Source organism: Candoia aspera, chromosome 6 (genome assembly GCF_035149785.1).
Source record: "Candoia aspera isolate rCanAsp1 chromosome 6, rCanAsp1.hap2, whole genome shotgun sequence".
NCBI lineage: Eukaryota > Metazoa > Chordata > Lepidosauria > Squamata > Boidae > Candoia > Candoia aspera.
The window spans coordinates 42857079-42870403 of record NC_086158.1 but is presented as its reverse complement, the minus strand read 5'-3'; the positions used below and the strand labels follow the sequence as shown (position 1 = coordinate 42870403).

Below are 13325 nucleotides of genomic sequence, written 5' to 3'. Positions count from 1 at the left end.
CCTTTTATATCCATTGATCTCAAAATGCTAAGTCTGTGTAGAATAAAATATATTTCAGAGAGGACTGGGCTGCAAATTTCTGCAGGTTGCAGAGGAAAAAAATTCCTTTATTCCCACTTCACACAAAAAGGGAAGAAAATAAATTGCTAACATCATCCTCCATCCATGTTCTTGGTTCACATTGTGAGCATCTGTTTTCTGTATGCAAAACAAATCTGTATGATTGCTATGAGGGGAGGCTGTAAAGCTGCCAAGCCACTTTCCCCTGTGAAATAATAACATATTAGAGATGGTCTGAAACAGGGAGTTAAGTGAGATGAAACTTCCCACCAGTGGGAAAACGAAGTGCTTGCAGTGCCTGCAGAGCTGTGGTGCTGCAAAAGAAGATACCAGCTTTCTTCCAGTTCAGATAAAGCAGCACAGAAAAAAGCTGTTTTTGTTCCTGAAGATATTACTTGATCCAGGTAGGGCAAAGGAAAATGATTTCACTTTAAGTGAATTGGACTTTTACATAACAGAGATCATAACTGTTTATAGGTAGTCCTCATTTAGCGACTGCCTCAGACAGCGACTATTTGCAGTTACAACAGAGATGAAAAAGTAACTTTGTGACCAATGCGTACATTTATGATCTTTGCAGCATCTTTCTCAGTCATGTGTTCGCCATTACAGTCAGTATTTATATGCTCTCTGACTCCCAACAACTCTATACAGTATATAAAAAAAACATTTTATTTGGAGCTTTTTCTTTACAAGGTAATATTAGAAACAAGAAAACAAATAAGAAAAACTGAAAAAAAACATTATTCCACTATAAACAGTCACAACTTGCAAGGCGCCATCTCCACTTCACTTCCCAAAGGCTTTCACAAACAACCTGGTCTTGATGCCTTTCCTGAATTACCAAAGGGAAGAAGGTGTGTGTCCATAGGTGTGGGCCATCAACAGAGCATCTTCTACAATATTCAACCTGGAGTTGAGATGCACGGCTGAGTATCATCAGCATACTGATGATACATGACCCCATGTTGATTGATGACATTCTCCAATGTCTTCATGCACATGTTAAAAAGTACAGGAGACAATTGGTTTTTACAGTTATTGGTAGATGATTTATCCTTCTATAACACAGAAAATTTCTATATGAAGCTTTTTTAACTGATTGTTTTAATGGTTGTTCCAGTATTTTCTAGATTTTATGCTGTTTTTACTAGTCTGTTTTAGGCTGCTTAGTTTAGTTTACATTTCATGTTTTTGTTTATAGTTTTTATCATTCTTAAGTTGCTTGATTATATGTTGCATTGACAAATCCAATTTTAAAGGTCAGCATATCAATTTCCAAATCAAAGAAATCTATATGGTAAGACATTTGTAAGACAAAAATATACATTTTGATTCCAATGTTCTTAGTTAATTTATGTACTTTCTAATAGATAAAAATAAGTATTTGTACAATGCATAAAGTACTAGCCTTCAGCTGGCATTATGTCAGGAGAAGTTCCTCTATTCTTTTTAACTTGGTATTTCTTCCATGGGGTTGTGGGCTGGGGGTGGGCTCCTGAATTAGATAGCTTGGGAAGGAGCTTAACGATTGCCCACCTGTGGCATTTCCATATTGAATCAAGGAAGGAAGGAAAGAAGGCAGACAATATCTATCTATATGTCTGTCTGTCTGTCTATACACATGTTGTATATGTATGTATATGTGTGTGTGTATACACACACACACACATATATGTCTCTCTGTGTGTGTATATACATACACACACACGTTGTGAGAGCCTTGTGTGGCGCAAAGTGGTAGGCGGCAGTATTGCAACTGAAACTCCCCACGACCCGAGTTCAGTCCCAGCAGAAGCTCAGGTCGACTCAGCCTTTCATCCGCCCGAGGTTGGTAAAATGAGTACCCAGCTTGCTGGGGAAGGCAATGGCAAACCACCCCGCTATAGTCCGCCAAGAAAACGTCGTGAAAGCGGTGTCCCTCCAGACATGACTCGGTGCCTGCACAGGGGACCTTTCACCTTTCACACACATGTTGTAGGAAGTTAGGAAGATGACCTTGATGGAGTTAGGCCAGATCCATTACCAAAGCAACAAGGGAAAAAACATGGCTTAAATCTAAAACAAGAAGAAGGCATGCTCAAAACACTCAGGTAGAAGACTCCCTAATTCACATGGGTATTTGGGGATGGGGGGAGGGTAAAGCACAGTCAGACTTGTGAGATTCTGTTACTATAGCCAATATTAATAAAAGTAGTTTTAGTCTTCATGTGGAGTTGATTTCTTGGTTTTGTCTACATAGTGGGGCTGACATACATGCATATGTGCACATAAAGATATATAGATATAGCTAGATATAATATATAAAATACTGTGCCTAGTTTAGTTATTTTTGTCATTTTTCTTATTATTATTGCCATATGTGAAGCAACAACAATAACCTTGCATTTACAAGCAAGACTGTTTTGAATGTAACATATAGCTTGGCTCAAGTTACATTCAATAGGTGTTGATTAAAAGGTTATGGCAGCCTTGCTCAGCTTGAGTGCCCTCTGGATTTGTAGACTTCAGACCCTAGAATTCCCCAAATAGTATGCTGAGAATTTTGGCAGTTCATGTCCACGTTTGAAAAGTGCCAAGATTGGGAAATGCTGAATTAAGCTGAAATCACTGAAGGTTTTTCCTTCTTTGGAAACTCAGACTGATAGGAATACTCTTACAGTCTTATTTCTCCTTTGTAGGATACTATACAACTGTCATGATGATGCATCAAAATTCATTTGCCTTTTAGCAAAGCCCAACTGTAACTATTTGGAACAAGAAGATTTCATCCCAATACTGCAGGTATGTTTGACCGGTCCTTTTGGATTCCAGCCTAGAGCTCATAACGGTAAAAATAATTTGACAGTAGAACCAATTACTGAGGTAGCTCCCCTTCACTGGAAGAAGTCAAATTGAGGCAGAATATCCATGTGTCATTTATTCTTTAAATTGGATTCTTGCATTGAGCAGGGAATTGTGTTTGATAGCCTCATAGGCCCTTTCCAGGGCCAAGGTTTTATGAGTAAGTGGTGTGGCAAAAAGAGGAGGGAAAGTCCATCATTCCATCTTTCCTCATTTCTACATGGTTAAAGCAAGTTAGCATAGCTTATCGTGTGGTAAATTTTCATTTTACTTTACCCTAGCTTCCCTTTAGGTACTGTGCTAGTTTTAAAATGTTACGGCATTTTTCTGTATTTAATCATTTCGGTGTCTTTCAGGATATAGTTGAAACTCACCCAGGACTGACATTTCTAAAGGATGCCCCAGAATTTCATTCCCGCTACATTACTACGGTACGTTGGCTGCATGTACAATGTTAGCATTTCTCTATGCAAAGTTTCATGATTCATGGTGAAATTGAAACATGACCAGTGTCCGAAGTAAGACAAATCCAGGTTGGCTAACTGGCGTTGATTTGTTTCAACTATTTAATTCTTCATTATCTTTCCCATCCGGTTTGCTTTTTCTACAAATTTTGCTTGGTTGTTCATAGTTACAATCAATTAATAAAATGATTATTTGTGGCTACATAGGCATATCCATACAGGGGTTTTTTTTTTTTACAACAGTATAGAAATGGTTTACCATGTTTTCCTTCCCAGTCCTACTTATGAAAGAAATTTAGTGCAACTGAATGCAATTAATGTGGGATTCTCTTTGAAAACTGCTTGGAAAGAACAAAGTGCAGCTGTTACATTACTAATTAAAATAACATGTTGGGAATATGTTTTTCTGCATCTTTAAAATTTGGCTCATATCCTTGCCCATCTCCAAACATTGCTCAAATAGCCAGTTCTTCTCTTTAAAGCTGTGATATCACTAAACTTATATAACTGATGGACTGTCTACTGCATCACAGTGATTGGGACAGGGCTATTAGGGAGTTTGCTGCGACTGTATTTGAAAATTTTGCTCTCACAGGACTTCATAGTACTTGGAAGCCTAATTAATGGTTTGACATGGAATCGGTTACTCAGAGAGCTGTGGCCTTCCCTTCATTGGACACATTCAGACAAAGGCTAGACAGCCATCTGTTACGGATAGTTTAATTAAATTGAGCAGGGCATTGGACCTGATGGCCCTTTCCAGCTCTACGAGTCTAGTATTTTTTTCTGACTAAACAAAACTAAGAACATAGAATTACTACAGATCTGTCAACAGTATAATTAAGTTTTTAAAATCTCAAATATCAGGAACATACAGATTTAAGAACTCTGCATAGGACAAATTGGTATGTCAAAGAGCAAAAGCAGACTGATTTTGAATTTTTGAAAAAGGTTCTTGAATAATTTTCCTTAAGAGCTGTGTATTTTAAAAGAAATGCATGGGTAAATGGTTCTAAAGCATTCTATGGATTTTTTTAAAAATCCATTAAAAGCCCAGTTGATTATGTGCCATCAAGTCAGTGTCAACTCTTAGTGACCACACAGATGATTCTCCAGGATGATCTATCCCCACTCTTGCCTTTCATGTCTTTGGTTGGTGAACCCATTGCAACTGTAATCAAGTCCATCCACCTTGTTGCTGGTCATCCTCTTCGCTTTCCTTCCACCTTTCCCAGAATTATGGACTTCCCAGTGTGTCCATAATATGATAATTTGAGCCTGGTCATTTGTGTATCAAATGAGAACTCTGGATTGATTTGTTGTATGATCCATTTGTTCGTTTTCTTGGCTATCCATGGTAGAATACCAAGAAGGCTTCTGAGGCCTTCTCCAACACCAAAGCTCCATCATCAGTGCTCTTTCTATCCTGCTTCTTCAAAGGCCAACTTCCTCTTTCATAGGATGTCCCAGGGACAACCATTGTCTACATAATTCTGATCTTTGTAGGTATAGACACATCAAGGCATCTGAATATCTTTTCCAAGGCTTTCATTGCTAGTTTGCAGTATATTTTTTGACTGCTGGTTCTTTTACTGTTGATACTCAGGCCTAAAAGGCAGAAGCTATCCACCATTTCCATTCAGTGTTTCCATTGTCAATTCTAAGGCTGGTTACTGTACTTGTTCTTAGTTTTGTCACCTTTGTCATCTATATTTTATTGTGGTCCCATTATTTTCACTGTGCTCTTTGACTTTCGTTACTAGAACTTCCAAATCATTTGCATTTTCAGCTATCAAAGTAGTATCACCAGCACTTCTCAGCACTCTTTTCATAGCATAGGTTATCAATGTTTCTTCCTTCAATTTTAAATCCATACTCATCTTTTCCTAATGATGACAACAATAACAATAATATTTTATCCTGTCTTTTTAAAATATATAACTCAGGGTGGCAAACTTACCTAATATTCCTGCCTCCTGTTTTCCCCACAGCAACAACAACCCTGTAAGATAGGTTGGGCTGAGAGAGACTGGCCCAAAGTCATCAGCTGGTTTTCATGCCTAAGTAAGGCCTAAAACTCACAGTCTCCTGGTTTCTAGGCCAGCACCTTAACCACTACCAAACTGGCTCTCAATATTCAGCATATAAATTGAATAAATAAGGAGACAGTATGCAGTCTTGTCTCACTCCTTTGCTGACACGGAGCCACTCTGTTTCACCATGTTCCATTTGGACTGTGGCTTTCTGTCTTGTAAAATTAGGTTTTGCATGAGGACAATGAGATGTTCTGGGATACCCATTTTCCTTAGGACATTCCACAATTTGACATGGTTGACACAATCAAAGTTCTTTTTGTACTCAGTGAAGCACATATTGATTTCTTTTTAATATTCTTTCGCTTTCTTTGGCCTTTGGTGAGGGTGAGTCCGCTTTGGATTGTGTGGGTTCGTTTCTCTTTTGTTCCTGTCTAGTTGTTGTTACCTAAGGGTAACACCATTTTTTTTATTGTGTCTATTACTGTATTTTTTTCTTGTTTTTAATGTTTTTATTTGTGAGCTGCCCAGAGTTATTGGGAGTCAGGCATCATAAAAACTTAATAAATAATATAATAACTATTATTACTCATTAATCCAATCATGCATCAGCAATAATGTATCTTATTCCTCGATCTTTTCTAAAACCAACTTGAACATCTGGTATCTTTCTTTCCATGTAGAGCTGTACTGCATGATCCTAAGCATTATTTTGCTAGCATGTGAAATTAAGAACGTTGTGCAATAGTTTGCACACTCTATTAAGTGTCCTTTCTTTGATACTGATATATAGACTGTCTCTTCCAGTCTGTTGGCCACTATTTCATTTTCCAGATTTGCTGGCATAGTATTATTCTGTTGATTGTCAAATTTCTGTAGATATTCCAGCAATTCCTGTACCTTTCTGACTTGGTAATGAACTGAATGCTGATCTAAATTCATCATCTAATTCTAGATGTAAATAGAGAATATCTTCTAAAGTTTCTTGGATGTTGACATTCTTACTGTATATTTCAGTATATTCCTTCCATCTTTGTTTGATCTTCTGCGAATCAGTTTTTATTTGTCCACTGGCATCCTTTAGCATACTAATTCGAGGTTGGAACCTCCTCCCGAGTTTGAAGATCTTTTGAAGATATTCCTTGTGTCTACTTCTATCTTTAATGTCTTTACAGATGTCATTGCAATAGATCATTGTTGTAATCCGTGTTCTAGATTTTAAGAATTTCATTAATGCATATTTAGTCTAAAAACACTATATGCATATTTTACAAGCATCACCAAATGTAATACAGTATTACAAGTTATGTAATATAAAACCTGTTAGATTTCAAGAGTTTTTTTTTCTTTAATCTGCACAGGCAATAAATTTTTTGATTTGCCAGTGATTTTGAGGTGTATATTTAATCTTTTTCCAGGTTATTCAGAGAATATTTTACATGGTGAATAGATCGTGGTCTGGAAAAATATCACTAATAGAGCTGAGGAAAAGCAACTTTCTGCAAGTATGCTCTTTTTGCATCCATATGAACAATATGTATCTCAAAATACTTTTTATTCCCATAACTTATTCAGAGTTTTTTGCACTTCAGTTGGATTAGCAATAAAAGTACTATGCATTCTGGTAAGTTAGGCAGATTTTAAGTATGAAGGAAATACTGGAGGTATACTATCCAGGTAAATATACTAGATAGAATATTCTAGTAATCAGATAAGTACTAGTATTGATACAATCAAATAAAAACCTAGGCTTTTGCTTTTTTGTGGCAGGCAGAGCAAATCTAAACTCCAATTAATATAGGAGTTGAGTGATACTCCAGCTATGGCAGTGGCATCTGCTACCCTGTAAGAACTTAATTTAAGAAGGAAGGGGGAAAATAAAAGCCAATTAAATATAAGATTGCATGAAATACCAGACAAGCTGTTTTAAAAATAACTAACACTAAATCGTAATACACATGACATTGTCTAGTTAAAGTTTCTGGTACTTTTCTAGCACCTTCTTATGTAGAACGACTCCATTCTCATCTTTTCAGACTCTGGCCCTCTTAGAAGAAGAAGAAGACATTAATCAAATCACTGACTATTTTTCCTATGAGCACTTCTATGTTATTTACTGTAAATTCTGGGAACTGGACACTGATCATGATCTCTATATCAATCAGAGTGATCTGGCTAGATACAATGATCAAGGTAAGAAAATTCAAAAACAAAAGAACAGGTTCTTATTATAAATGCAATATGCTTTTGTCCAAGTGTGTTGCGTGTGTACACACACAAACACATGTACACACACAGACATACACACACACACCCTATGGGAATCCCTGATTATCAGACTTAACCTAACATCCTCCATGCTTTACTAAAGACTTCTCTTATACCACTTCCTACTTTTTCAGTCATTTATTGCCATTCAGGATTGGCTTATAGGAAAATAGTCCTTGCTTTAATACGTTATTCAGTATGTGGATTGTCACTTCTGAAGAATATGAAGGGTAGCTCAAAACAAATTGTTAAACTAAATTATGTGTTTGCTATAACATTGCAAAGGAAGATGTGTGAAAATCAAAACAATCATAAACAGAAACTACATCCAAACTTCTTCATTGTCCTCAAATCCTGCAATAATGCTAATTTCTACCAGGAAATTTTGTTCTTATTCTGCAGTTGGTTGAAGCACGCAGGTGTTCACAATTTTAATATTTGACTGAACATCTCAATTACATGATACACTGTATGGATTTACCCTAATGGCCCTTCCACATGTTAAAGAAGACTTCTTGCATTAAAAGATCAAAGTGATGACTGAAAGGAATTCAGAATTAAAATAATGATAATAAATTGATATGTAGTGAAGACATATCTAGGAAACAACATAATGATAATGCTCATGTTGAACTTTGCATAAAATTGAACGTTGTTGCATGCATGTACTTGTCTTCACGTATATCACTTTTGTATAAGAAAAAGCAATGGTTTTATACCATAGCAAACAGATTCAGGAACCTAAACGTTTCTAACTGTTTGTCAGGCTCTAGTGAATTCAAAGAGTAATCTTGTTTCTCAAGTAGAGCCTTCTTAACAAGATTTATTGGAGCCAAAGGGATAGGGTGACAAGAATTTCAGCTACTGAACTATTTTCCATAAGAATCTATTTGTCTTCTAAGACCTTAGGGTGGAGGCTTTTGTAATTTCTTTCTAATGGCTTTTCTGTGATAGGGCAAGGAGGCAGGTCTTTTTATCAATAATGTATGAGCTTCCAGATAACTATTTACACAACTATCTCCTGATCAGCCTACAAACCAGCCCTCACACTTTTTTTTTTTAATCTACAGCTTTGTCAAGCAGAATTATAGAAAGAATATTTACTGGAGCTGTTCTTAGGTAAGTAGATGGTGACATTTCAAAAATGTGAATTTTGAATTTTGGCTTAAACTGTTTAGGGTTAGGAGAATGGATACTAATAGCTCCTCCACCATAGTTTTTTCTCCTCTGTGAGAGGCCTTCACCACCACCTGTTCCCTGACAGGTGTCAATGATTCCCTACTCCCCTGGTTGTGAAGAGGCACTGCAGCCTCCTCATCATCGGAAGGTTCTTCAAAGGCAGTCCTCACAATTATTGGACTAAAACTCAGCCCAGGATCCTGATATCAAACTTGTCATGTTAGTAATATTAGGATAACATTCCAATTCTGTCTGGAGTATGTTTTCAGGTTAATAAAGCATTGCTTTTCGAAGAATTAGGTAGTAGATAATCATCAGCCCTAATAATACTTTTAGGAATTGAAATTTTATCTTTGATCTCTTTCAGATTGCTCTGTGAGTTTTTAAAATTTACCTCTGCTTATATATATTTTTTCTTAAGGATTTAATTACATATTTTTATACATTTTAGAGGAAGTCAAGAACACAAAGAAAACCAGATGAGCTATGCAGACTTTGTGTGGTTTCTGATCTCAGAAGAAGACAAAAGATGCCCCACAAGGTAAAATAAGATATCTAAAATATAAATAGTAAGCCTAGTGACTATTATCCATACGTGGCTGATCTCTTACTTAATTAGTTTAATTTACACTGTGTGGGCTTACTCTTACACTGGTCCAAAAGCTGAAAGAGATGCAGAATGCAATGGGTGTGACTTCAACATTGTTCAAGATGAGAGGACAAGAAACAATAGTTTAAATTACAAGTAAGTTGTTTGGGGTTGGACGTAAGAGCTGTTCAACCAAGAAATAGACTTATTTGGGAGGTGGTGGGATTTCCTTCTCTGAAGATCCCCCACAAGAGGCTCAAAGACCATCTCTTGGGGATACTGTAGTAGTTGGACTAGATGATCCTAGGGATAGTACTCCCCTTTGATTCTTTGACTGTCAGTATGTCAGCCCTTCAAGATAAACCAGCTCAGGAAACAGACATTGAATGTGTTTTCTTGATCATTTGCATGAAGAGTAGAAAAGAGAAGCAAGAGACAATAGTACACTGAAAATTACCAGCCAGCAAGTTTATTGATTTTGATTGTAATTTTTACATTTTTGGTGACAGACTAAATACGAACATTGAAGTACATGAGGATAGGAGAGCTGTTTGGTATTTTTAAAATGTTAATAGTTTTTTTCTTTTTGTAAACTGGTAACCACAGTGAGTGGAAATTATTGTGGAATGTGTTGTTGCTCCATGAGCCTCCAATCTCTTGCTAGTGGTTTTTTTTCCTCAGCAGTGCTCCTCACTTTGCTTTTTTGTGTGCAATGAGTCCATGGTATAGTGCAAAGTATGCACACAGACATACACACACACATTATATATTTGTATTCATAGTCTTTAAGTACATTACTTCAGTTTGCATTTTGTGTACAATGATATATGTGAACTGTTAAAGGTTTTTGGGTTGCTTGATCAAACACTACTACCAGTTCTTTGTCTGGAACTCAAGATCTTAAAGGTAATATGCTCCATCATGATTTCACCAGTTCTTTGTTGTTCTACCTTCCATGCCACTCCAGCCTCACTGACTACCAGCCATGAAAATAACATGAGAAAAGCCCTAAATAGGAGATAACTTACCTACAACAGAGTATTGTATTGCAAAAATAACCTTTATTACCTTCTTACAAGTTATGTATTCTCATGTTCTGTATGTAGTTTCTATCATATAAAACTTTTATCATGCTGCTAAAAGCAAACATCTTTCCATCTGAAAACTCTCCCAAGGATACTGAAAGTCAGTTTTAGAATTCTGTATTTTAGAATACAGAATTTTCTTCTGAACAACTGAAAGTATTATATGTCTTAGCTCATGTTCTGAACTTCGAGGTACCATTTTCCAGTGCAAACTGTCATATGGGAAAGTCCAGACAAAGCTTTAGTGTGTGCATGAAAGCCATCCCAAAAACATTTGTTGCTTGAAAATATTATTTGCTATCATACTGTAAAAAATACATATTGATTCATCTCTTTGTTTTGTAGTATTGAGTACTGGTTCCGATGCATGGATTTGGATGGGGATGGCACACTATCAATGTATGAACTTGAGTTTTTTTATGAGGAACAGTGTGAGAGGATGGAATCTATGGGCATTGAGCCATTGCCCTTCCATGACCTACTATGCCAAATGCTTGATCTAGTAAAACCAGAATATGAGGGTAAGAGCTATTATATAATAATTCTCTCTTCCAGGTTGTTTGTTCTGTTTTGTTTTTTTAGTAAATTTGATCACTATGATGCTTTAAAGAGTTTTATCTCTTTTCAGAAATATGGCCAAAAGTAGCTTTCACACCAGCTTGCTAGTCTTTGCACCTTCAGCCTGTTCTCTGGTTAATGTGAAAAGGATCACAAAGTTATCCTGATCTACTATACTACATAATTTTAGTAGAAAATTTTAGAATTTTAGTTTAGTTACTCAGACATTTGAAACTACCTCTGCAAATAGGTAGTGCATAATAGGTGCATATATTAATATTGCTTTTAATGGGATAATAATTCCCTACAAATATGTAATAATCTATAATCTGGTATGAGGTGATCATACACAGATGAGACACAACGCTAATCATCTCAACACACATCATGCGGAAAGCAATAAGAGTAAACCTCTCCACATAGGCATTTTTGAAAGGCATATGACAAAATGCATTGACTTCTTTTGCTTAATTTATCTGAATTCCTTCTTAGCAATCAACCTTATAAATACCTTCACCAAGAACAAAAGTCCGCAATTCTAGCAAGTAATTATGTTAGTTGGAATTGGCCTGGTCAGTTCAATCTACCTGGGAAAAACTATTAGTGGTGCCCCAATTTAGGGAGGTGAGCAGGGCAAGGCTCAGTGGCATTGCCTTTCAGTGGCTCTATGGACTGTCCTAGTAGACATCCGGTTGGCTCCCACCCTGCCTTCTCAAAACTGCTCAAAACAGAGCTCTTCCAGTGGTCATTCTGGTTTGGTTTGGTTATAATTTGGTTTGGTTAATCTAATTTTATTCTGTGTTTTTCATTAGTTTGTCAACCTTTTATTTATATACATCTTGTTTATTGTTTCTTATGTAACTTATCTATAAACCACCAAGAGTCCTTGGGAGTTTGGGAGCCTATAAATGATGATGATGATGATGATGATAATAATAATAATAATAATAATAATGTTAGATAATAGTATTCTACTAACTGTAGCTGCATTTCAAACTACAGGTAAGAAGTCCCTTTGTTTATAAATACATCAGCCATCTTGCTTGGCAACTATAGAACATGAAATTTCACATGATTATTCATGGAAAAGGCTTGTGGCAAGTTCACATGATCAGGTTGGCACACACTGATTCAAACTGAGTGGACAAAATCAATCAACTTGTTTTGGAAGTAAGCCTGCTAAGAGAACATGTGACTCAGTTTTAAAAGATGCTCTTACTCTCCTTTACAAATCTTTAAACATTGTTATGTGATCTGTGGGAGTTTTTTGTCCCAATCCACTAAAACTGTTAACTGCTAGTAAAATATATATGCTGTTTTTTTAGGAAGAGTTACTCTACGAGATTTGAAGAGATGTAGAATGGCTCATGTATTTTATAATACATTCTTTAACCTCGAAAAGTATCTGGACAATGAACAACGGGATCCCTTTGCTGTGCAAAAGGTATAAAGCAGCTCTGTTTCAGAGTAATGATTACATAAATGAAGAACTAGAATTTTATAGAGAAATGTGACAAGAATATTAACATTTTCATGAAATTGAACAGGTATGGCCAGTGGTATAAAATCCAACTAAAAGCAGTTCTTTCCATCATATACCTAATAACTCAGAAAAGACATGGGTTAAATTAGAATAAATGATGGCAATGTCTGCCGCTGAACATTAGGGCAAGTGCACATTGCACTGTAGTTTTACGACGCAGAGCAAATTAGCCATTGCACTGTGAACTGGCATACATTTCTGCACCTCATACAGAGCTGAAATTATTACACCTGGTTGCTTGATCTCATTAGTGGCAAAGCCTGAACCCATTGCAGTTGGTGAAAATTTGGGGTAGTTTTTAATTCACTGGAAGTGAGATGAATGTCTCTAACATGCTCTGTTCCTGATTCAAAATCATCAGCAACATTCTGCCTCTGATATACATGTTGGAGCTGTGCAATACTGCAAAGGGCAGGTATAAACTTCATTTTAACACTTAGGTGAATTCCTTGATGGGAGGGAGGGAGGATGGTGGAAGAGGAAGATTGAATTTGGTGATTGATATGTCTGTTCTCAAATCAAAGTAATCTTTGGGACAAAGCCATCATTGATTGCCCCAATTGCAGCCTTTTGGATTGTGAAATCATGGCTTGTGGAGACAGATCTATATTGCTTTCAGTCATGCCTCATGGTCAGCCTCTTTTGACTAGGACTTGGTATTAAATCAGAGCTTCACAGCTCAGCTTCACTCCAAGGCTAAAC

General features: G+C 36.5%; 1 protein-coding gene across 3 annotated transcripts in view; it reads left to right on the top strand.

Moving 5' to 3' along the window:
* Positions 1-13325, top strand: part of PPP2R3A (protein phosphatase 2 regulatory subunit B''alpha) — a 39531-nt gene that overhangs the window by 18150 nt on the left and 8056 nt on the right. For all 3 annotated transcript variants that reach the window (XM_063306855.1, XM_063306857.1, XM_063306856.1), the window contains 8 exons: positions 2742-2844; positions 3261-3335; positions 6820-6906; positions 7438-7594; positions 8740-8788; positions 9300-9389; positions 10868-11043; positions 12406-12524. In XM_063306855.1, the coding sequence (XP_063162925.1) occupies positions 2742-2844; positions 3261-3335; positions 6820-6906; positions 7438-7594; positions 8740-8788; positions 9300-9389; positions 10868-11043; positions 12406-12524 (856 nt within the window). The remainder of the gene's footprint in view (positions 1-2741; positions 2845-3260; positions 3336-6819; positions 6907-7437; positions 7595-8739; positions 8789-9299; positions 9390-10867; positions 11044-12405; positions 12525-13325) is intronic.